At 42.0% G+C, this 24850-nt stretch overlaps 1 protein-coding gene across 7 annotated transcripts in view; it reads right to left on the bottom strand.

Annotated features, from left to right (window-relative positions):
• The window catches only part of WWOX (WW domain containing oxidoreductase), a 1195262-nt gene that overhangs the window by 883728 nt on the left and 286684 nt on the right, over nucleotides 1–24850 (bottom strand). For 5 of the 7 annotated variants that reach the window (XM_034637803.1, XM_034637806.1, XM_034637807.1 and 2 more), the window contains exon 8: nucleotides 21599–21863. In XM_034637803.1, coding sequence (XP_034493694.1) covers nucleotides 21599–21863 — 265 coding nt within the window. Of the gene's footprint in view, nucleotides 1–2802; nucleotides 2868–21598; nucleotides 21864–24850 lie in introns of all 7 variants that reach the window. The other 2 variants (XR_004618878.1, XM_034637804.1) reach the window with 1 other exon arrangement.

Genomic DNA, 24850 nt, shown 5'->3' with positions numbered 1-24850 from the left:
AGGGCAAGTTTACAACAACTGACAGTAACTATAACATACGCCAGTTTGTATTAAGATGTTATTGCACCTTTCCAGTTCTAATCACCAATTATGACTCTATTACTCCTACTTGGCAGTTCATCTGCTCCTGCCTCCGCTAAGGGCGACTTGGAGACGGACCTCTGATCTCCCGGTTCCACTTCAGTGGGCGCTCAGCACGGCGGCTGTCATCTGCAGACACTGAAGAGGTAAGGCATTGCTTTTGCTGAGATAACTGCACCTGACCTTACAACAATTTACTAAGGAAATACCTGCTTAATAGCAGTGTGAGTGCAGTTTCCTTTATGCTCACAACGGCACTGCAAATTAGCGACAACAGGATAAATCTATGGCCAGCTCACTAGACACTTCATTAAATCACTGTTCTCTTGCCTTGTAGCGCGCTAATAGAATCACAGCCCTCGTTAGCTACTGAATAAAAGATCAATCACAGACTTTGAAAGCTCTTGCTACCAGCTTCCAGAGGAAACACGGAAAAAAAAAAAAAAGAGTGAGAGAGAGAGAGAGAGAGAGAGAGAGAGAGAGAGATTTAGGATCATCGCTGAGATTCTGAATGGCCTCACTGCAAGTTGCTTAAATTACCTTTTCCACGACTGACTCCAACTGCAATACTCAGAGGAACTTGTTAAGCCTGCTTTCAAGAGCAGCACTCTAATATATGACTGCTAGACCCTGGTCAAAAGTTCATAATGTGCATATGTAAAAAGGTACTAAATTGCCTGAGGGCTAAAACCAGAGGAGTTTAATTGTAGCAAAATGCTGAAAATGGTCTGTTGAGGGTCCTTCTATTGGGATACTGCTGGGCCTGGCTGATTGAAGTACAGAACATAAAAGCCTTGCAACAATATTTCCTTAAATGCTGGGGAAACTGCCAGCAGTTGGTATTGCATGAATGTTGTGGTTGAAGAAAAACATTTTCCTCCCCTAAAATAAATAGAGTATTAAGAACTGCTCTAGCCCATAATTCTAAAGCATGACGGAAAAAGGGAGGGCTCAATGATAATAAATAAGGTATAATTCATAGGGCATGTCCAATCTCCTCCAAGTGTATTTTTACATGGGGCGCAGTGAAGGTATTCAGGCATGACCTACAAGGGTTTAGGGGGGCTGCGGATGGCTCTGATTTTGAAAACAGCTTTGCGCAGCTTCTGGCTGCCTCACCAGTCTTTGTGTTAGGTGTACCCAAGTGGGGATCCTTGCAAAGGGCCGGTCCTGTTTGGCTTGTCTTTATTTTTTCTTTCATTAAATCAGATCTCAAGTTCCAGCTACACACACATTTGGCTTGTGTGGATGGGTTTCTCAACCCAGAACTCCTTACCTTCCCCAGATACACTCCCACATTTTCCCCCCTTTCTGGCCTTCCTAATTAGTTCCTCATTTGGATGAGTAGCAATATGAGTTCAGTGGATGGTGACTCAGATGCTAGGAGGACCTGTGTTAAATATAGGACACCCAGGAGAAGCTAGAATTTGCTAGGTGGGCTCTCTGATTTATAAGAAGTGTGTGTGAAAGGTAGTTTTCATGGAGAGTGAAATACCCGTGTGACATTTTAATCAGGTTTTAAAAAATCTGTATCAAACATGGAATTCCACATATACGCTATAGCACCAAACTCACATGAGGGCAACACAGTAATGATTGGATAAGTTTGACCACCACCACCACCACTGTGCTAGTCAAGTGTGAAACGAGGCGTCATGCAGGTTACATCTGTGCCTAGAATTTGACAAATGAGATTAGCAATATCCAAATCCTTACTGATATCTTCGATCAGCATTATTCTCCAAGAAGAATACTTTCCAAACTTGCAGGGAGATACAAGTGATACTTCCTAATACAAAAGAACGGACTAAAAACTCAAATACAGCACCCATTTAATGGTGAATCCTGCATTGCTCAAACACTGCTACACCTCACCGGTCCAACCCTCAAAGGTCACCAGGACTGGTTCAGAACAGAATATACTGCATTTCATACTCTAAAAGGGGTCACATCTGCTCTTGAGTTCTTCAAAAGCAAAGACATAGGTTACTGGACGTGCCCGCCATACGCTGCGCCAGTTTTCTCTCTTGCAAAGTGCAAATCCGAGTTATTCAGGCCCACATTCCACAGAAGGAGTGGGAAGCTTCCAAACAGCGAGCCCGCTTGACCTCTGGTCTACTCTCCGTAAGCGCTAGAGAAATCTGTGCATCTGAAGCACGAGTACTCAAGGAGGAAAAGAGAGCACAGAAGGAGTACGCTGCAAGGTGGGTTAATGAGTAGAACACTAAGAAAACGATAAAGCACAAGCTGCCCCCACGGCCCTCAGGAATGTCAGACCTGGCAGCCCACTGGCACTCTCCATCCCGTGATTCCCTCCAGGCCTCAGGTCACCCATCTCAAAGGGCAGGAATGGACCTATCCTTACCATGTGTCGCTGATTCCCGACCACAGGTTCCCAAACCACAGAAGAGCGGGTGGGCTCCTTCGGCAGCAGTACAATCCTCCATCCATGGTGCCGCTCCCAGAAACCACACTCAGCCCTGTGCTGGAACCGGAGCCTGTGGAAGCCCCGGTGTGCTCTGGGGTGCATCTCAAGGAAGCAGCGAGATGTACTAGGGAGGGCACACACGTCAGATGCTCAGCTCTGCCCCTTACTAGCCATGTGACTGAGGCAAGGCACTCAAGTCCTAGATTTCCTCATCTCTAAAATGGGCATAATAATCTGTAGCTCATTAGGTTCCTGTGAGAAGTAAAGTAACTGGAATGACATATAAAACATACCAGGCCCATTGCATGGCACTCAGCAAAATGCTTCTTCTCCACCCTTCTGTCCCTCCTGTGTAACCCTGAAAACAATCCAAAGGTTGCTCAAATGAGAACATTATAGACAGGACCATCCTAAAATATGGTTGCAGATTTCAATACGATTGCAATGAAAAACATGTGGATTCTCTGGGGATGACCATATTCCTAGAAGGGCTTTATCTGATACTGTCACTGACACTTCAGAGTCAACTCAAATATGTGAACAGATGAGACTTATAATAAGCTAACCGTGTGCATTTAGATGCACGTTTCCAAGCTGATCACCCAGAACCTACAGAAAAGCATGAACATGCTATTCATGATTCACTGCTTCCATCCTAAGCCAGCTCCTTAAAGACAAACCGAAGACTTCGAAGGCAACCTTGAGAATTCGTGGGCAGCTTTCACTTTCCCAGGTTAGTAACTGAAGCGGCACCTGTGTGGTAGGCATTTCCACTTCCATTTGCTCCAAGTGCACCCCATCCCACCCCCATCCCCGCCCCCCATGTGAAAAGAATGAATTCATGCAAAATGTCACGATGAATGTCCAAAGGGACAGCAGGGAGGCCAAACTGACAGGGTCAGAGTGACATCCAGGGGAACGATGACATTCAGTTTAATTCTCACTGAAGACGCCATAGTTTAATACCATGCGTAAAAGTGTGTACAAAAAATGTCCTTAAAAAATAATTATAAACTATCCCTGATTTTAAAACCATCAGCAAAATCCCTGTCACCCACGGATGGAGCTGCTGTGTGGACTGGGTTTTATGAACACTAGAGAAATGCAGCCTGCTGCAGGGTTACCTTCTGGGAAGCCAAGCAGCCTGACTTTATGAATATTCTGTGTCATTTCCATACTCGGGGGTCCCTGTGTTTAACTCATCACATGAGCCTGGAATCCTACAAGCCGGTGGTTTCCAGCTGAGCAAGTTAAGGCAGCAACCACACTTGATTAATTCAGAGAGAGAGAGGAGAGAGAGCCGAAGTGTATATTTAGTACTTTTCTAGGAGACAATTACTTTGGATTTGCATAAAGAGAAACAATTAGGTATTTTTCTCTGAAAATACTTTTTAAAAATTTGGCTTTCTTGACTATTCCTGACTGTAAATGTCTGCAACACTATGTGCACAGGGCAGGCAGATGTCTTGTATGACGCAGACCCTACCTATGAAAGTCCAAGCTCGACCACCCCCACCCCCAACACAGACCCCCATAGGGCTTCAGTACCAACCATAATTAGAGGTATAGGAGTTGTGGCTTTTTGTCCTAAACAGCCAGAAATTACTGAAACTGAGAGGTAAAGACTTTCAAAATGAAAGAGATTCTAGAACTGATCAGTGAAGATCTCTATAGGCATCAAAGCCACACGCAAGTTACTATGCAGCTAAATTTGGGGTCAAATAATTAACAAGAAAGGCAAATAACAAATAAGGCTAAGCTAATCAAGGATGATTCTGAGATGTTCTTAAATTGGTTTAGAGAAGCCCTGCCATGGACCAATAGGGCTGGGAGACTCCTTCTCTGTTCTGTCATGTACCACAACTTGGGACTCTAAAGGCACGACTTACAATTTTTTATTTCTAACATCAAGAAGGGAAGGCCCTTGGCAGTGGCGGGGCGGGGGGGGAGGCAGGCTCAGCTGGAAGAACATGCAACTCTCAATCTTGGGGTTGTAAGTTCGAGCCTCATGCTAGGTGTAAAGATTACTAAAATAAATAAACAAATAAATAAAATAAGCTTTAAAAAAAAACAATGCTTAATTCCCAGGCCACTTTGAAATATCCAGTTATGCAATAAATATACATCCTTTCAAAATACTGGAAAGGCCATGTCAGTTAAAACATGAAATAGGTGAGAGTCTCGTATTGCCATGAAAACTCTCTCGGCATGAACTTCAAAGAGTCTCTTGACATTTCAGGGTCCGGTTTCTTGATCTCTAAACTAACGGGTTTAGCCTGCATAATCGCCAAGGCTATTGCAGGACTGTGGCCACCTGAGATGACCAAAGGGAGCCTTAGTTCATCTGACCATGTCAGGTGCTTGTCTTCCAAAGTCACCTGCTGGCCTCCGTTTAGAAACTGCGATCCATTAGTTTACTAATATTATCCCTCTAGGTTATAATTAATAGTAGCAACTAGCCTGGTAAAACTTCAAGTAGTCGTGTAAGTGAAGTCAATTAAATACCGAGGTGACACAGGGAATGGAAACTGTTGGAAATAAAGGGTTTTCTTCTTCCCCTGGCCCAATAACGATGAACTAATCATTCCGTTGCTTTTCCCCCAAGCCACAGATGTGACTTGTGTTTTGAATGTGGGCGTCTGCACACAGCATTGCCATAACATTATCTGTTGCAGAGTGAAATATAGCGCCATCTATCAACAGCCTCCAGTACTCACATGAGTTTATACAGGTGTGCCTGTGTGTATACAAATGAATGTAAACACACATACACTTTGTCAGATTGTCTTCCTTGTATTAATGTCAAAAAATTAGGTGACTTACATTGTTTATTATTCAAATGCTGCATAATAATGTAATTTAAAATGATATATGAGATGAAATAAACATTTAGGTCAAACAATGCTGTATCAACAAAACAAAAAAAAAAATCCGTTGACAGGGAGCAAGGAAAGGTAGAAGATAAATACTGAGACAGAGTCTGCAGGCCAAGTTGCACCCTTCATCTCTGGGGGGACTCCTTAGTTTCTTCATCTAGAAAAGGGGACCTTTCATGTGACCTCCAGCATGGAGAGTCAAGGAAGTTCTTGAGTTCAGCAAAAGCAGCTAAGTTTACAAGTTCCTTTCATACAGACCTTCTGTGATCCTCATGAATATTGTAAAAGCAGAGAGTCTTACAGGAGGGGCCATCAAGATTTCCCAAAAGAAAGCTTAGCCTTGGGGGAAAAATAATTGTGGAAAGAAAGAAAGAAAAAAGAAAGAAAGAAAGAGAGAGAGAGAGGAGAGAGAGAGAGAGGGAGAAGAACAGGAGAGGAGAGGAAGGAAGGAGAGGAAGGAAGAGAGAGAGGGGGAGGGAAGGGGAGGGGGGAGGGGAGGGGGAAGGAAGAAAGAAAACGGAGTTTTTGTATTTCCATTCACTAACTTTGGGTGAATTCACCTTCACTGGCTCTGCGCGCTAAGACCTCTGATAAGTCATTACTTTGAAAGAACCAAGAGAGCAAGGAGCAAATCTGGACTGAATGAAAAAACTTTGTGCTATTTTATTCAAAGTGGCAAAATGGCATATCTGCAAGAGAGCATTTTCTATCCCCGGATAATCCTGCTTCAGAAGAGCCGTCATCTGAGAACCTAGGAAGGCCTTGGAAAGGCCTTTAATGAGGATAGCAGTAACGAAAATGAACAAAAAGGGGGCAGACAGACACACACACACAATCACAGAGCACATTACCAGCCAGTCTGAACATATGCCAACTCCCCTAAGTGCGCAGCAGATTAGAATCGTAGGATGGGCACACGTTGCATGACATTTCAACATCGAATAAAACCATCCCGCCAGTGGCGTCGCTTAGGAAAATGCTTGCAGAAATGCTGCCAGCCCACAAGGGGATGTGCATCTTCTCTGTTCACAATGCAAACAGCTCTTTATAAGGATGATCAGTCAATGCTGTGTGTGCTAATTTGATAGCTCCGTCATCAGATGGCCTTGCAAACTTCATTACATATTTTAAATCATGTTAACACGGTTTGTTAATGTTGGTATTCACTAAAAGGCCACAGCTATTTAAATAATGAATAGGCATGATAATTTTTAAACATATTATGGAAGTGACACATGTGGATATTCTAAATATCCTTTTCTTAGAATCTGTCCTACATCATTCATTAAGTGTCATCACTAGAAAGATATATCAAGATGTTTCTGAGATACCGCAGACTCACAATTCTAATAGTTATTTATAGAGATAAACAACATACCTATCCGAAGGAAAAATACTTTAAATTATGTTAAATATAGTCCCATATCACCTCTATCCAATATCCCTAAGGCAAGAATTTAATGCTACTATTTTAGAAAAGAAAAGACAGGACAGTATTTTGTTAAGCACTAAACAACACTTATATGTCAGATATCTTCCTTTACTTGTTCGTTTATGCATGCAAGCACACATGGGCATACCAACAAATCCATCCACAAACGTATCTCCTCTGTATTCCTGCCCATTTACCTCCCCTGTTTAGTGAACACATTAAACGTTTCTACTTCTAGTTCTGCAACATTTAACTCCCGACCCCTAATATTGCCTTTGTACAGGCTCACAAAATTTCCAGAAGATCAACTCTTTCAGCCTACCTATTGGTCTCAACACAAAAAAACAAAACAAAAACAAACAAACAAAAAAACCCCAAAACCAAAAACTCTTCTTCCCAACTCACTTTCTTATGGCCATAAAAATGGCCTCTCTGAAGCCCAGACACAATCTGCAGCCAACAGAGGTCATCAGTGGTAGAGATTCGGAGCTGGAGCACTTGAGCCCATTGGAAACAGCTCGAGTCTACACTCTACTGCCTTTTAGTTATGTGGCCTTAAGCAGGATACTTACCTATCTTGACAAGCCTCCTCAGCAATAACAGGGAATACCACTCTTAAAGAAACATTGTAAGAAATAGATAAGGTACACAGCACAAGTCCTGGAAGACAGCAACTACTCAATAAATGCTAGCTTTGTGTGGGTCATTCCCCTCATCATCGTCTTATCTCCATCATCATCAGTATTAATAGGAGGCTGTAAGATCCCAAATCCTCAACCAGGCCCTCACTGGCCATTCATTCATTCATTCATTTATTCGCCTTCACGTCCTCCATGGCTCACCACAAATCCATATGCCATGGAGACTTTGCTATAACACTGACATTTTGATTAAAAATTAGAAATTTTGTTCTTCATGATTTTTTGTAATTTTGATTTTTTAAAAATTTTTGCATTAAATATTGTGTATCTTGATTACTGAGGTTTTTTTTTTTTTGCACATCCGTAATTTTGTCCCTAGTCCCGGACTCCACCCTACCATTGCTGCAAAGTCTACCTGAAATGTTCTCCTGTTTGTGTCTACAATTTCACCGCCCACATATCCTTCAAGGCTCAGTAAAGATGTCGTCTCCATTCTGCAATTTTATGTGACTCCTCTTACATCGACCCCAGAAGAGAAAACACTGTAGGACCAGTGGGACCAGTACAACCATGCCTCCTCACATCAGCGTTCTTGACATCTCTGCCCTGTTTAACCTCAGTGCCCATAGGCCAAGGATCAAGATCTGCTCACTTTTGCATTTTCTACCCCCTGAGGCAGCCCACAAGGCACTCAATGAACATTTGTCAGATGAGAGCAGACCAAATAGTTCTAGAGCGGCAATTTTCAAAGGACAGACTGCTATTTAGTGGGCGGTAAAACTGGGTAACAATCAGCACTTTAAAAAATGAAATACAACCGAGATGAAAACAGCAGACAACACTGCTCATAGAGAACTGTTTGATAAAATGTTTGTTACACACACACACACACACACACACACACACACACGATACACGAAGACATGAATACGTGCATAAGCTTAAGGATACATGCATTGGGTTGTGACAGAAAACTTCGGTGGTAATCAAAAAAAGCTTGAAAGACACTGTTCTGGACCAACAAGAGGACACTTGACCCACCATTTACTACCTGCCTGGCCACAACAATACAAAGGGGAAGCGTTTCGAAGTCATCCAACTCTTTCAAAGTTTGTGAAAGAATCACACTAACAACATCCTCAGAGACCAATCTGGAGAAACCCTAGGATATGGGAACAGACTTGCAGAGGAATTTCTTCAGTATTAGTTAAGAAATGAATACTGGTCTTTTAGCAAATAAATAACACTTATTTCTGGTTGAAATCATCATCACAAAAACTTGGTGGCAAAAACTGCACATGGTGAAACTGAGATTCACCCAACCTAAAAGTGTGGTTTGGTGGGGATAACTGATAAAAAGAAAAATGCACAAGACAAAAGCTATAAAATTTGGTGTGTACAGAAAACAGATGATGAAATCTTCACTGTACAATATATCTGGGCAGGGTGAAAAGGTCCTGGTAAAAAGAATTTCAGAATACATTTTTTTTTTAAAGCAACAGCTTAACTAACTTTGTATCAAATTTAAAGACTTGATCAAGGTATTTAATTGATTTAATAGAATTCACCCTGTATTAGACTCCCATGAAAAAAAATTGATCAGTGTCAATATAGTTCTGACTAAAATGCTTTATTCATAAACAAGAGTTTAAAAAAAAAAAAAAGCCTCAGGATCAAAAGAGCAGGCTGATGTAGCTGGTTTTATCTTCCCCTACCCCCAAGCAGATTTTCTAAGGGTGCATGCCCTGTCTACATGATATAACAAAACCATTTATTGAGTACTTACTGTCTGCAAGTGTCCGTGGGCACTGTGATTGCTAGCTAGCTAGTTCTTGTCATCTTTATAAACCATCTTAAATGAGTTAAATATGAAATAAATTTTTCACAAAGATATATTTAAGATATAAATAGCTAACTGGACAATAATAATAGGCATAGGATAAAGAGAATAGTCAAGAAATAGAAAGAAAAAGACCAAAGAAGAGGTAAACATATGCTTATTAGGTCCTTGAAGAATTGTGATCACATGTGTATATATACACGAACACATACATATCTAATTAAAAGTTTTACCCTCCGGGCAGCTGGCATACTGCTTGATAGCAAACAGTATCTAGTATCACGTTAATCATTATGAGGACAAAATGTGGAAATACAGGTGAAAAGCTTCCCCAAATCCCAAAGACAGGATGGTTTTATTAAAAGATTCATTTTGTCAAAGGGTATTGCACCGTTTCTTTCATTGGGTGTGGATGATTCAGAAATATGCCTAAAAGTGCAGACCAAGATAAAGTTGCTTTTGGTCTGGTGTTATTAACAGATTTAAGGGGATACACCTGTACTTGAGCCTAAATCGCTTTATTAATTCATATTTGACCTGCTTCCAAAGACGGATTTAAGGTGACTACAAGAAAGAAAAAGCTAGAAAAAGAAAAACGCAGAGCCACTAAAAACCAAAGGAAGTTGACATGCTCACCATTGGCACAATATGGTTTGAAAAGGCACAAAATTGGGGGCGCCTGCGTAGCGCAGTCGTTAAGCGTCTGCCTTCGGCTCAGGACGTGATCCCGGCCTTCCGGGATCGAGTCCCACATCGGGCTCCTCCGCTGGGAGCCTGCTTCTTCCTCTCTCACTCCCCTGTTTTCCCTCTCTCGCTGGCTGTCTCTCTGTCACATAAATAAAAATAAAATCTTTAAAAAAAAAAAAAAAAGAAAAGAAGAGAAGAGAAAAGGCACAAAATTGGACCAGAGCTCCAGCAATATGTTGTAATTTCATCACCAAGCGGAAGATAGAATGGGAGTTCTTCAGGGGTTCTCCTCGGAATTCGGAGTGAAAGGGCAAGTCTAACGTGCAGGGGCATAGCTTCACAAGTTTTACAGTCAAATAATAGACAATATCCCAGACAACAGCTTCTTGTATAGCCTTAGACATCATTACGACCCCAGGTAGAGGTCTTACTTCTCTCCATTTCCAAGAGAAAAAGAAGACCCGACATCCTGAGACATAGTGTGATGTACCCACAATTAACAGATGTCCCTACAAGGAAGGGTGGAGACTGGGAGCCTGGTGTTTCCAACGTCAAAGTCCAGGCATGGCCTCTGGGCTAACATCACAAGACACACTTCCACAAAACAGATGGGTCGCGGATGGTGTGAAAGAGAGGTGTGGACACATAAAAGGTACTTAGAACAGGTGAGTCCTGATAAACGTGAGCTGTGGTTTTTGTTGTTATTGGGCTTTGTCCTGTTGGCTCACCGAACATAGGCTCATTCAGAGAAAACTCACAGCAAATCTCCACATTGTATCAAATACATTTCAGATCTTAACATTACAGACGAACACGGAAGCATAGCAATGGTAGACATGGCAAAGGCCAGCTTAATTTTTTTCATTTTTCATTTTATTTTATTATTTTTTTTAAATTTGGCTTTGGATGAAAAAAGCCTCCACTATGGACTTAAATATGAATCCTACAGAGCCTTGAGCCTGGCAGGGAGACAAAATGGCACTGGAAGATGTGGTATGCAAGCTTAAGATGGAGAGGAAAGCAAACTGCAACAGAGAAAAGACCCTTCCAGGTCCAGGATAAAGGAACTTGTTATTTTCCCCAACGTTACATGCACAAGAAAGACGCCAGCTCAGTCCTAATGGTTTTAACAGAGAGAACAAAAGGAGAAGAAATCTATATTATTTTCACGACTGGATACATTCCAGAATCCAATTCTTTTGAAATATGTTGTATTTCTCTCTCTCTCTTTTTTTTTTTTCTTTTAAACATCCTTTTAACGCCTTCTTTATAAGAAATGTGCTCAGAGTTAACACTGAGATTTTGGCCACACTAATTTCATTACGTGGTCTTTTATGGTTATAGAGTCAACAAAGGGACAAGTGACACATCGCACACACAAAAGCCAACGAGAGATGTTAAGCTCTAAGAAGGAAAAACAGACTTATTGCGTTCACCTGCCCAGGAATATTAAAATATAAAAAAAAATTTTTAAGTTCCCAGATTTTACAGTTGTTTTTTTTCTTCTAAAGAGTGAGAATACTAAGAAAACATTATTCAGGTCTGAGTAGTTGATATACAGTATTTTTTTTGGATCTGGCGAATATACTTTTTATAACTTTTCTGTGAAAGGAGGGACCTTCTAGCTCAGATTACTTGGACACTCTTACTGTTTATTCTTCCCTTTTTTGAGCAGTCAGAAGAGATTTCTCTCAGTACTTCAAATAAATAAGATATCCAGCTGAACAAACACCATACATTCCCGTGGATTATTTTGGCTTCTTAAAGAATATTTCACTTCTTTTTTCGAAATGTAAATGAAAGAGACCCCATCATATGAAACTCAAAGGTGAAATGTTTCCAAGTGCTGCAGATTCTATACAAGGTGGTATGTGGAGAAACAAAAGCCTCAGCTCAGTAAAAAAGTTTGATATTTCACAGGAGAAATTAGAATATTACTAAATAAGATACTTTATTTATTATACATTTTAAAGGAGAGGTTTTAGAACATGAACACATTCAAAATCAAGGTGTTCAATATTCAAAGTCAACCTGTACAATATTTTTTGAAAACAGCAAAATGAAAGTATTTTTCCCCTTACATTCCTACTTAAAAACAAAAACAAAAATAAAACAAAACAAAAAAAACTCAAAACCAAAACGAGAAATCCTGAAGACTATACATAGTCCGGAATAAGAATAACATTCTACGTGGGCTTTGAAATGATCGCTGAGCCTTATCTAGCTTTATGGCCTAAAAAAAAGTCCAGGGTCTCTGGCCAATTTTTGAAACTCAAATCAAAACTCAACAATACATGTTTCTTTAGAAAGAAAATTTGGGCCATCAATTAACATGGTCCCCTCTACTAAAGCAGCAAGAAAATAAATATTTGACTTTAGGAAACATAATGCACACGTTTCTTTATTCTTTTCATAAGCTTTCTTATTAAAGGTCTAAATCTTACCTCCCATCATGAGGCAGAAATGCATAAATATAGAAAAAAGAAAATGGGTGCATCTGGTACCTCTCTCAGCCCAGAAAGACGGCAGAAGACAAGAACACAGAACGCACACAGGAGAGCAGCAAGGCAAACAGCAACATGTCAGGGATCCATGCGATGGCATGCAGCCTGTGAGTCAATCTGAAGCCCACCAAAGACACTGGAAAAACCCAACGAAACTGAGCTTGTCAAGTGCTCCCTGCCTCCCAGTCTCCACGCTGCTCTGAAATCCTCCCCCTGTGAATGTGGGTCATACCCAGTGACTTGCTTCTAACAAACGGAATGGGCAAAAGTAGCAAGATGTCACTTTTGTGGTTAAGTTGCAAAGGGCTGTCGCCTCACCTTGCTGGTAGACCATTTCCTCCCTGGCTTCCACACTCTAATAAAGCAAGTGCCATGCTGGGGAGGCCCGTGTGGCATGGGACTGAGAGAGAAGCCTCTAGCTAACCGCGAGAAAGGACCCCAAGCGTCCAACCTACTAGGCCCCACGGAGCTGAATCCTACCAACAACAGGAAGTGGGCCCTTCTCCAGATGAGCCTTCAGATGGAGTACAGCCCGGCTCACACTGTGAGGACAGCCTGGGAGCTGACCCAGAAGCAGAGGGCCGGGTAAAGCCACGCCCAGGGTTCTAGACCTAGAGAAACTGGAATGTAAGTAGATGGGGTGTCATATTTATAAAAGGGCATAGGCTGAAATAGGTGCTTGTGAGAAAAATAAAAATTCTATACACCAGGTCCGTTTACACCCTGATTCAAACCTCAGATCCCTTCATTCTGCTTCGCTCCCCTATGGGGAGTCTAGACGGGTCTATATTTCTGATGGCCCCGCCTTGGGCTCATGACAATTAACTGAGATGCAGTTGGTTTTACTGCAAGTTTAGACCTTTGGGGTCCTCTGGGCCAGTCATTCCCAAGAGCAGGCACAGCACTTTCAACAACCACACAACAGCGACCTGTCATGAGTTTTCCCGAAGTTGAATGCAATCCACAATTGGGTCCTGTTTACAGTTTTTGGCATTAAAATACCCATTCCTTAAAAGTCAGGGGTGTTAGTCGATGGTGGTGGGTTTGTGTTTCATGGTTTCAGAATTAAAAGGATGAATCTATGTTAGTATCCGTTTCTTATTTCCATTCGAATTACACTGTCTCTAAAATCCATAACCCACAGGACCACTAATTTGGTCGAATGACGCATTCTACAGGTAACAAAAATGAGGCTCAGAGAGGGGAAGCAACTTCCTCAGAGACACACAATTGTTTGATTACAGCAAACCCTAAAATTAAATTAAGTGAGACAAGAGATAAGGGTGTAAAGCCAGGAGTCTGGAGCCTGGCACTGAGTATGTCTACACATTACATGAAAACGTCCACTCATTTTCAATGTGTTGGTTTCTTAGCGTCATAAGAAGGGGCAGGGGCGGGTGTGGATTTCAGTTTCTGAGCAATCTGGAACACCAGATTGGAGCTCTCTTTATTGCTACGAAACACACACATTATTGTCCACCTCACAAGGAATGATCAGCGCATCGTGGAGCTATACAAATGTCACTGTCCTCAGAGACTCGGTGCAGCAGCGTCGTCCCAAGGCAACGCGAGCCCCTGGCATCTGTCTCCCTGCGCTGGCCTCCGATGCCTGTGCTGCACTCCAGCCAAAACCCACTGGAAAGAAGCATGAAATTGGAGAAAAGGAAACTGAGACGGGAGGATCAAAGGCGGCACTGTGGACTAATAAGCAATAAAAGAGCTAGTGAGGGAGCGGGGACCAGGCGGAGCATTACCAAAACGCCAGGAGAGATGCAGGAGAAAGGAAGGCTAGGAAGATAAAACTAGGGGAATTTCAAATCTCGGCTAAATGTTCATTAAATAATTTGTCACACATATTAAGGCCAGATAGTCACTTTTTCCCCTCTCGGGTGCTCATTCGGGAACAAAGGCCTAACCAGGCCTTTAAAACACTGAAAAGCAAGGCAGAGAAGTGCCAGGATGAGAGGCTATGCCTCACAGAGCCACTCCTATTTCCCTTCCCTTTGTCTTTAACAAGAAAGGGCCTATCTTCCCTCAAAGCTAAGGTGTGGCTTCAAACAGGCAGCTGGGGGCTGGGGCTGGGGGACTCAGTCCAGTCAAGAGCATCCCACTCTTGATTTGGGCTCAGGTCAGGATCTTGGGGTTGTGGGATGGAGTCCCAAATCAGGTTGTGCACTCACTGCAGAATCTGCTTGAGAGTCTCTCCCTTTCCCTCTGCTCCTCCCCCCACCCCACTTGCATGCTCTCTCTCTCTCAAATAAATCAATAAAATCTTCAAAATAAATAAATAAATAAATGGAATGAAATGAAATGAAATGAAGTGTTCATTTAAAAAACAAAACACCGAGGGGCGCCTGGGTGGCAGAGCAGTTAAGCGTCTGCCTTCGGCTCAGGGCGTGATCCCGGCGTTATGGGATCGAGCCCCACGTCAGGCTCCTCTGCTATGAGCCTGCTTCTTCCTCTCCCACTCCCCCTGCTTGTGTTCCCTCTCTCGCTGGCTGTCTCTATCTCTGTCTTATAAATAAATTAAAAAAAAAAAAAATCTTAAAAAACAAAACACCGAAAAACACAGGCAGCCAGGAGGGCCTGCATGGTGCCCCATGGAAACCCGTTGAGTCCTAGCTGCCATTCTGCATGTTACTCAGGCTGGGTTGTGGTATTTCTGTGCTGAATGGTCATGGGGGGCATGAGACCTTCGGTGACCCAGAGTCATCACTGGAAAAACAAGCACTGACTCATCGGGAAGAGAAGCAACCTCTTATTGGCCTGAAAACATAATGATGACAACAGCAATGACAAAACCACCACAGTAATAAATATTTATTGTGCATCTAGCACGTTCTCCAGGCTATACAGTCATGATCTTTAATTCTCAACATGTGTAATAATAGTAATATCACTTACTGTTTGTTGAGCATCGAGCACATTCTAGATGCTGTACAATCCTCGCCTCCTTCAGTTCTCAACCCAAGCCCGTGAGGTAGGTATAACATCTCAGAATTATGCATGAATACTAATCAGGTTATGAAATGTGCCCAAGAGGTAGCGTGGGATGGAGCCTGTCCTGTCTTCCCCAAGCCTTGTGGTTCTCTCCTTACAGTTTTCCTCCATACACAACCCGCTGGCAGACCCCTTAACCGGTGCTTGCCCAGGAGCCTGGGGTGGGGGGTGGGGGGGTTGGGATCTGGTCCCAGGTCCTCCATGTACTAGCTGTGGGATGCCAGCCGGGCCCCTGCCTGCTCCGCTTCCTTATCTGCACACTGTGAACTGCAGTGCCCTCGCCCACTTCAGGCAGAGTAATGATAAGGGATGCCTTAATGGCTGTCATTCATTAAGCACCTAATCGTCTTTCATTTATACATTTACAAATATTTACTGAGCGTTTACTTTACGGACCGGACCAGACCAGGGATACAGTAGTGTGAAGGCAAAAACAGCACTTCCAAGAGAGGGGGAGAAAAGCATTAAATACAAAACCACAGAAATTATCTTTTGTAAAATGCGTTTGTGTTCAGTATTATGGAGGAGAAACTCTGGGGATCCTTCCTTTGTTCATTCAGCATGTATTTATGGAGGGCTATTACAGTACTATGAGCACTGGCTCTTAGGAGAGCACGTAAAGGGGGGTTTTGGCCAGATCTTGATCTGATGCTTCCCTGGGGTGTGATGTTTGGATTGGGTTTTGAGGATAAGTAGAAAGTAACTAAAAGTGGAAGAAAAGGAGGGTTTTGGACTAAAGGACAGTATGCTTCAACACCCTGGAGAAGGAAGGAGAATGGGTTGCAAGTGGCTTGAGGTAAAGCTGGTTACATAGAAGGAGACCAGACAAGGCCAGGTGCCTTCCACTCAATTCTAACTTGCTTTCACAGTGACCCCATAAAATAGACAGCATTTCCACCTGGCAGATGGGAGAACTGTATGCACACTTATTCAACAGAGCCTGCTCAAAAGCCATTACCCAACCTTTTTTCTTGCCACCAGATCTCAATTACCACCCTAGAGATACAAAGTTCCAAAAACGCACTTTCACAGCCTCCCTCGTGCCTAGGATATCGATAAGGGACTCAATTCTAGCCAGTGGGAACTGAAGGAAAGTCTGCTACAGAAGTAGGTTCTGAGAAAGAATGTTCTCTTCCTTGATAAAGAAGGGAGATATGCAAAGAGAGGGTCCCATCCCTCCTATTCTACCTTCAGATCTCATCACAGAGGATGCAATGGTTGGCACTACTGCAGCCATCTTATAAGCATGAGGGAAAAGCCAAGATAATCACAACAGAGCTGCCTATACAGTAGCCAAACATATCCTTGGCAGCCTCTGGATTTCTGGATATGTGAGAAAAACAAACATCTATTATTCCAAACACTTTTAACTGGGTGTTAAAAACTCACAGCCCAAAACATGAAAACTGACGTAGAATATGAGCCTCACAGAAACTGAAGCATTTCAAAATTATATAACGAAAAGAGGTGGAAAAGTGGAGCTTTGAATACAGGCCTAATGATTCTAAATCCTTTGCTCTTTTTCACTCTACCATATCCTTTGGACCCTGAATTGAGCAACCACTGTTAATTTTAAAGCTCTGGACAGAATCAGAGGTGACTAATAAAACCAATGCCAATGATAATCCTGGAAAGTAAGGAGAATGTGTGAGGTCACTGGGATGTAACCTCAGTGCCTCTAGGTCCTTCTGTGGGGTTCTTCAGGAAAGGTCAAGTGCAGCCCGACCACAGTGGGGTCTCAGGAGTCTAGTTTTCTGACATATCTCGACTGCAAGAGCAAGGCAACAAGAGAATTCAACCCTCAACCGGGAGTTCCAAAATACGGAGATTAGTGAAGAATACGCTGAAATGTCCACATAGAAAACTGTGCCTCCTCCTCCCAACACGGGAAAGGCCCCTGCATTCTACACCAGCGCACCAGTAAAAACCTGAGGGGCTTTTGTCCTTGGTCATTACTAGAGTGTAGTCAGCTGCAGGTATTTAAAGGGGGGGAGTGTTTTTCTAAAACACTAATTTAAAGAACAAATCAACATCTATTATCTCCTTCATTATGTTTTAAATTATACAACTATAAATCACCCTGCAGTGGGTTATTCAAGGGCAGAATTACTCAGCTTGGCTTTTGCGAAGGTTAGAAGAATGACATCTTGTGCTTTTTCTAGTTATAATTTATAACTTTGCAACAGAACCAGCGTTGCAGGTCCATCCATTAGCGGGGTAGCTGCACATCTGTTAAAACTCAGCACAATGACTGGCTTTACACAGCCACAGGAAACATAACTCAATCATTCCAGAAGTTCTACAAACTCAAGCCATTTTTTAATGTAAAATGATTTGAAAACGCAGTTCCCTAAAACATCTGCTAAGCTCTTGCTACCCTAACACATGATATTCTTTCTACTGTTACCTGCCAACATAAATATTTAGTCACACAAAACACCCTAAGAGGCCACGTGACAGCGTTCAGCTTCAAATTTACATACCGATCCACAAAGGCCTGGCTTGGACCTAGGAATGCTAGCTCAGATGTTGTTTACCAGAAATGAAAGTTTGGGGGGCGGAGGAGGAAAGAAGGCTGAGGGTTAAGTTCATGAAGGTACTTTCAAACATTTTACAAAGGAAACCAACTGCACCAGGAGAGATCTAGAGAGCAGGGGCGCTGTGGTGGTCTGAGCAAGTACGCTCAGGATGAGCCGCAGAAGGGTCTGCAGGTGGGTATGCCATTCTCTCCGGCAAGCTGGGCAAATCCTCTGTGCTTTTTAACTACAAAAGGAGGGTAATAGTTCTAAAATGGCAGAGCCATCATGAGAAGTCAATGAAGACACACACACCCAGGCATAAAGCATCACGATCTGGCCTAAAGTGCCAAGTCACATCCTACCTGGGAGTATGGCAGGAATCTAAAATCAACACACATGGCAACAATCACCAATAGCCAAAATTACCCTTGAAAATCTTTCCTATCACCGGGTCTGGTTTTGTGAATTACGTTACTTGGAGAAATACCAATATATGAATACTTTATATATACTTACAATGTATATTCATACATACATATGCAAAATATAACTCAGGGTATTTTAAGGGCATAAAAGAAAGCTAGAAGGACAGGAAAATAACACATAATGTACACATGACGGATGTGACTTCATTATCAGAAAGCTCCCATCAAACTTTAATTTCCTTTAAGATGCTTCAAAAGCAGCTAAAGAATCCTGTATATTTTTTAAACAATATTTAAAAACAACTGTATTCCCGGGGTGTCTGGCTCGCTTAGTAGGTAGAGCGTGAGTGACTCTTGATCTCGGGGTTGTGAGTTCAAGTTCCACACTGGGCATAAAGCTTTCTTTTAAAAAATCTCATTCCCATTTGTATGTATTTTTATTTTTACAAAAATTGGAGGGAAGGGAGACAAACATTTCCTCATTCACTTGTCCTGACCTCCAGACCTCAAGGAGATGAGATGCCAAAGACATAGATTAACCAATAGGGGTTGCTGTGCTGAGATTAATCCCTACAAGTTTCTCATTAGTGATTATTATACTGCAGGCGGCCAAAATGGAAAAATTAATTAATTTCAAAGTGATAATGCATTTACAGCAACAATTAGAAATGTATAACTGTAAAAAGGCAACATTTAAAAGACAGATTACATTTAATAAAGTTGCACAAGAACATCCAATTGTAAAATTACTGATCTGCAACAATATTCCTTAAAGAGGCACTTAAAATAGCCTGACTCCATGAAGGGTGACCTAATTACTGTAACTAAAATCACCGTAGTCACAGCAAGTCACAGCAAATAAAACAGGGACATTGATATTAGAATACTGTTGTTTAATACTTCAGGGAGCCAGCTCGGCTGGAGAAGCAAAGGCAGAGCCTCCAAGCACAAGGCTGGGCTGTGTTTCTTGATTCCTTGACCTGGTGCAGTGGGATGTGTACTCCAGCAACACTCCTATCAAAGGAAACACTTCTTTGAAATGCGGACGGAGCTCTGAAGCACAGACAGCCAACTGGTGTTGAGTACACTGCACCCACGCTAAGCTTCTTCAGGAGCATTTAGGAACACAACTTTCACATGGCACGAGAACGGGATACAACTATATGGCTTATGTCCAAGAATAAATTCACGTAAAAAAGGTAGAAGTGCACTCTGTGTTCACGAAACCAATGTCTTATCCTGACAGAGCAGTGTCAAGCCACAGTTCAGAAGGATAAAACACCAGNACCCTGCCCCATCAAGGACCCAGACCCCCCCCCCCCGGCTTACAGTCATGCTGATGCCTCTCCCACATCAAGGAGTCTGAAATGTTTATGAACAAGAAGGGATTAGCAAGGCGTTTGACAAGTTAGTTCCCATTTCCACCTCTTCATAAACTGAGACATAGAACTCTGATGACTAAGGATACCACCAAATACCTAAATATATAAAGATACCATTAGAGAGGAATTTCCTATAAGTCTAAACCTATATACACATTTCACGATCTTCATAATTTATACGCTTATCTAAAAAAGTGCATTTGTGGCAGATAAAAGATGCTATTTTTCAGTTACCTGGGAACAAGAACATGGAAAGTTCATTCTATTATGGCTTCCGGGGGGACCAGAAGTACATGTTGAAGACCAGGCTCTCTTCACCTGGACACCCTTCCTACTTTGCCAATAACCTTCTCTCTGGGCCTCTGGGGACAGAGACAGAGGTCCACCCAAACACCACGACCAGACTCCCAGTTTACAGACACTTTTAGTTCTGTGACCCTTGTATGCAACACAAACAATGACGTTTCAGAGAATCGTCCTCTCCAAAAGTAATGTAACAACAAGAACAACCACCATCATGACAGGAATACTACACACCCTACTATACACAGACACCATGCTGGGCACATTATTTAACTGTGCTCTCCAATCTGGAAGCCATTAGGTACATTCAGCTATTTAAGTCTAAATTAATTATAAATCTAAATTAATTAAAGTAAAATCAAATTAAAAATTCAGTTTCTTACCTGTATTAGCCACTTTTCGAGGACTCCATAGCCACATACAGCAGGTGGCTACCGTGCTGGATAGTCAGATTAAAATCATGACAGAAACTCTATACCCATAATTATAAATGTCATATCCATTATGGTCAATCTCCACACCAACCCCTATTGCCATCTTAGTTGTGAGGAATCAGGCTAGGATTGGTTAAGTGCCTTACCCACGGTAAGTGGGAATGGCTGCTGGAGAAGACAAACTGTATTCAGAGGCCATAGGATCATTGCCCCAGGAAAATGAGTTCACCTTGTGATACTCGTGAAGGCCAAAATGTGTCTGGGCTTTTCTGAGGATTAGAAGTTAAGTTAGCTAACTGGAATAGTACTAGTATGCACTAATTCTGACTGCTTTTAAAGGCCTTTGGTTTAGAAAAATACCATATCAAATATATTGTGTAAATGTGCATTGTTCATTTAAAAAGACTTTCTATTAAAATGTTTTCATGGAAAAAGTTTCTAGATATGGGTTGTTATACGACCAACAAAAATGTAAAAACTTCATATTTACCATTGTGAACATTTCCAAATCTAACCACAGAAGTGTGTTTCATGCAAAAGAACTCACCTTTGGGGAGGTGGAGAATAAAATGCACTTCCAACCAATGAAAGCTTCTCCGGGTGAGATGGACACTCATTAAATAAGAATTTAGAACATCAAATATAGAGTCTCAATGGAAACAAAGGAATCAGTTCTGCTGATAATTCAGTTTTTCACCTACTGACCTGAAACACCATTATCAAATACTATGCTTTCTGCATAACAGCAATAAAACAATAGCATCAAAATAAAGAGACCCATTTCCATCAAGACCTCTAGCCATCCTTAACGCAACACCTGAAAACCACATCTACTATCCAGCCCTCCAAGACGCCTTCAGAGAAAAAGACGCAATCTAAGTCAACCGAAGTGTGATCGAGAGCCCATTCTGATAGCTCTGATGGGCCTGAGGATGTGACTGTCAAGACCAGACTTATCACTAGAACTGGCGAGAAGCTAAAGAAAACACACGTGTCCATAAAGAGCACAGTGAAGGTGTTTGCGGCAATAGAAGCCGTTCACTTACCATGGACTTGGTGAAAGGCCGGGCCAAGGTAAACAGCAGTGTGTACACCCACCAGTTGCGATGAATGGAGGAGTACATCATGTTTCCAGGATGCACGGCATTGGACGTGACCCCACGCGGGGACAGGCGGCGGTGGAGCTCGTTGGAGAAGAGAATGTTGCACAGCTTGGACCGGTTGTAAGCCAGCATGGCCCAATAGTCATTTTTTGGTGGAGAAAGGCGGCTGAAGTCCAGTTTTCCCGAGGAATCATTAATATCTGTGAATCTGAAAGAGAAAGAAACGAAAAGAAAAGAAAAGAAAAGAAAAGAAAAGAAAAGAAAAGAAAAGAAAAGAAAAGAAAAGATAGATGACATGAAGCAGCCAATCTCTGACTTCTGATACTAGCATTTTTTTTTTATTAGAAATCTGAGGAAACCAGAGACAACTGAGAACACAATCGTGCAAACGTAGAAACAGTCTCCCTTAGAAACTGACAATAGTGATTTAATACAATAAACCAACTGGGTCCAAAGACAGAGTAAATAAAGGCCCAAACCCAGAAATGGGGCAATCTTAACACGCTGAACTCCCCCTCCTTCTAACATGGATTTTTCAAAACCTTCAACAGGAAGTTCAAGGATAATTAGATTAAATGGAAAAGCATCTTAAATAAAGGGCTGCTGCTTTTGGAAGCAGAAAGATATCACATTCCTAACCTTTGACGGGGCTTTCCTGGGTTGTTTTAGCCAAAGCATGAGTCCTGTATATTTTCATTTGAGCATCCAAGTAAATATGGATGAGTCTTGCTGTCCCCACGACTCTTTGCCAGATTAAAAATTAATGATTATAAAGGGGTTATAACCTTGGTGAGGTGCCATCTATAGTCTTATACGTTTAAAAGATAAATGTAAACAAAGCCAAAATGAGTTCTGGCAGAGTCTACCGTTTTTAAGTATACCCATGGCATGGATACACGCAAATCAAAGTAAGTAGTTGATGTTTTATAATTGGGTCTGACGGAGTCATTAAACACCAGCTGCTTGGTTCTTTCCTTTTTTTTCTTTCTTTCTTTCTTTCTGTAACAAAGTAGTGACTGCCCTAAAAAAAAAAAAAAGTATCACAAATAACAAAAGGAATTTTCTAGATGATGGTCTCGGCCTTGTTAAGGACCCCTCATAGTTTCCTTCACTAAATTAACCCTGTGCATTTGCACCAAGTAATAAGGAACCATAAGGGGAGTACTCTGGGCAACTGCTGTGGAAACAGAAGCAAAAGGTAAAATGAAAATGATGGAATAATCTGGTTGTTCCTTAATATGAGCAATTCAGGTTGAGCTATGACCAAGGAAAAGCATCACAGGGACAGATGAAATTCATGTTTTAATGGAAATTAAACATCCCTCAGTCAGTGACATCCAATTTCTGGTGTTAAATGACATTGCTGCTCTAAAGTCATCAACAAAGCCTATGGCCAGAAATGTTATCACAGATACAGAAACAAGACCTTGAAACTAATTGTTGGCTGCCTGTTTCCAAGTCCCCAAACCACAGGAAGGGCCCAGACTTCTGAGCTTAATCAGCTAAAGCAGTGGAACTTAGCGGGAAATTTGAAAATTTATGGGGGCCTTTTTCTGGTGGTTATAATGATTGCCGGCAGGGGCCGGGGCTGGTAGATGTCCTACAATGCAGACAGAGTCTTGCTCAGGGAAGATTGGCCCACTGGACATTCGTGCAGATGAAAAGCCTGTGTATAATTAGCTGAGCCTAGAGCCTGGCTGTGTTTTACATATACGCACAGTTTTAACATCCATTGCATTTCCAAGAGTGTAGTATAACAACCATACAAATGAAGAACGAATGCACTTCCAGATTTCGTGGGTTTGAGGGGGAGGTGAGGCTTGATTCCAAGCTGGTAGTATTTGAGTCTGCAATGACACATACCTGTTAACAGTCCGCATTTGTGAGTATCCCAAGGGAGGTGATTTATGCATGGATCTGCATATCTGATTATTTACCTTCCCTGTAGTCTTGCTCAAGTAAGAAACATGTTTTTTGTTTCAAATTTATTTTTTCTTCCCATTACAGTTAAGTTAGCATACTGAATTAAAATATATTTATGCAGGGAAGTTCTATTTCTGAACTTTATTTCCAAGTAGTAATAAGGTATTACAAAAAGAGACTGTTGAGAACACAACGAAACAACATATGGGCCATGTCCTAGAAATTCTACCTACTCTAAGTAGAAAGTAGCATCAAGGATCTAGACAACATCTAAATGATATGGGATAAAAATAACATCCTTCTCTCATTCTCCACTCTTCTTCCATCAACTTTGTTGGAAACCATTCTTGGCATATTTGTTTAGCCCAAACCAGCTTGAGTGCCATTTCTCCCAGGCAACTCTCCCCAACTGCTTGTTGTCACAATGATTTCTTGGGTGGCAATGGGGGACAGATTGAAAGAAGCCATGCAAAGTAGATGGAAGACACGTTTCCATGGAAATTAGGTACCCACTCGCCAGGCCCCAGGCCATGATATCCCCAGTGTTCAATGACCCCACACTGCACCATCCCAACATCAGTAACAAAGCAAGTCATGCCACCTTTGCCTTTTAGCTGTACATTGTGCCTCTGTCCTTACCATGACAGACTTCATGCCATTTATTCACCTGCTTCCAACTCTGGACTGTGAATTCCCAGAAGGTATACAGTAAGCCCCTTGCATATTTTCTACCACAGTGCCTGACAGAGCAGGGACTAAATACAGGATTAGAGAATTAAAGTTTGGCTGTGGGTTCAGAATTCCAAACTAAGGGCCGAGTTTCCCTTATTACAAAAAGCTTTGTTTTGAGCCTTGCTCCAAACGTAAAATTTCGCACTAGCCTCAGGTCCTCTGGGTTCTTCATCAATATGTCAGTGTGGCACTTCTGAAGTTTAGAATGAATTCCCCGCTTTGGTTTTTAAGGACAACGCAGAAGTATCTCATGACTGGGGAACAATGGGGAGGTTAAGAGGAGGAAAGGAAATCATTCCTAGTCCTTATTCTAGAAATAAGGCAAAACACACACACACACACCCGTGATGAGAAATTAGGTGGAACCCAGCTGAAGGAATTCTCGAGATGGAGAAGCACAGCTACTAAACAGCAAGCCCACCCTTTGCAAGGAGCCTCCCTCCATAAGCGGACCCCTGACTTCCTGCCCTGCTGATCTCCTGAGCAGCAGACCCATTTTTAAGGTCTGATTAGCTTGTATTGACAGTCCTCTGGGAAGCT

Source organism: Ailuropoda melanoleuca, chromosome 12 (genome assembly GCF_002007445.2).
Source record: "Ailuropoda melanoleuca isolate Jingjing chromosome 12, ASM200744v2, whole genome shotgun sequence".
In the NCBI taxonomy this organism is placed as follows: Eukaryota; Metazoa; Chordata; class Mammalia; order Carnivora; family Ursidae; genus Ailuropoda; species Ailuropoda melanoleuca.
The sequence above is the reverse complement of the archived record's forward strand: the minus strand, read 5'-3'. Positions and strand labels throughout refer to the sequence as shown.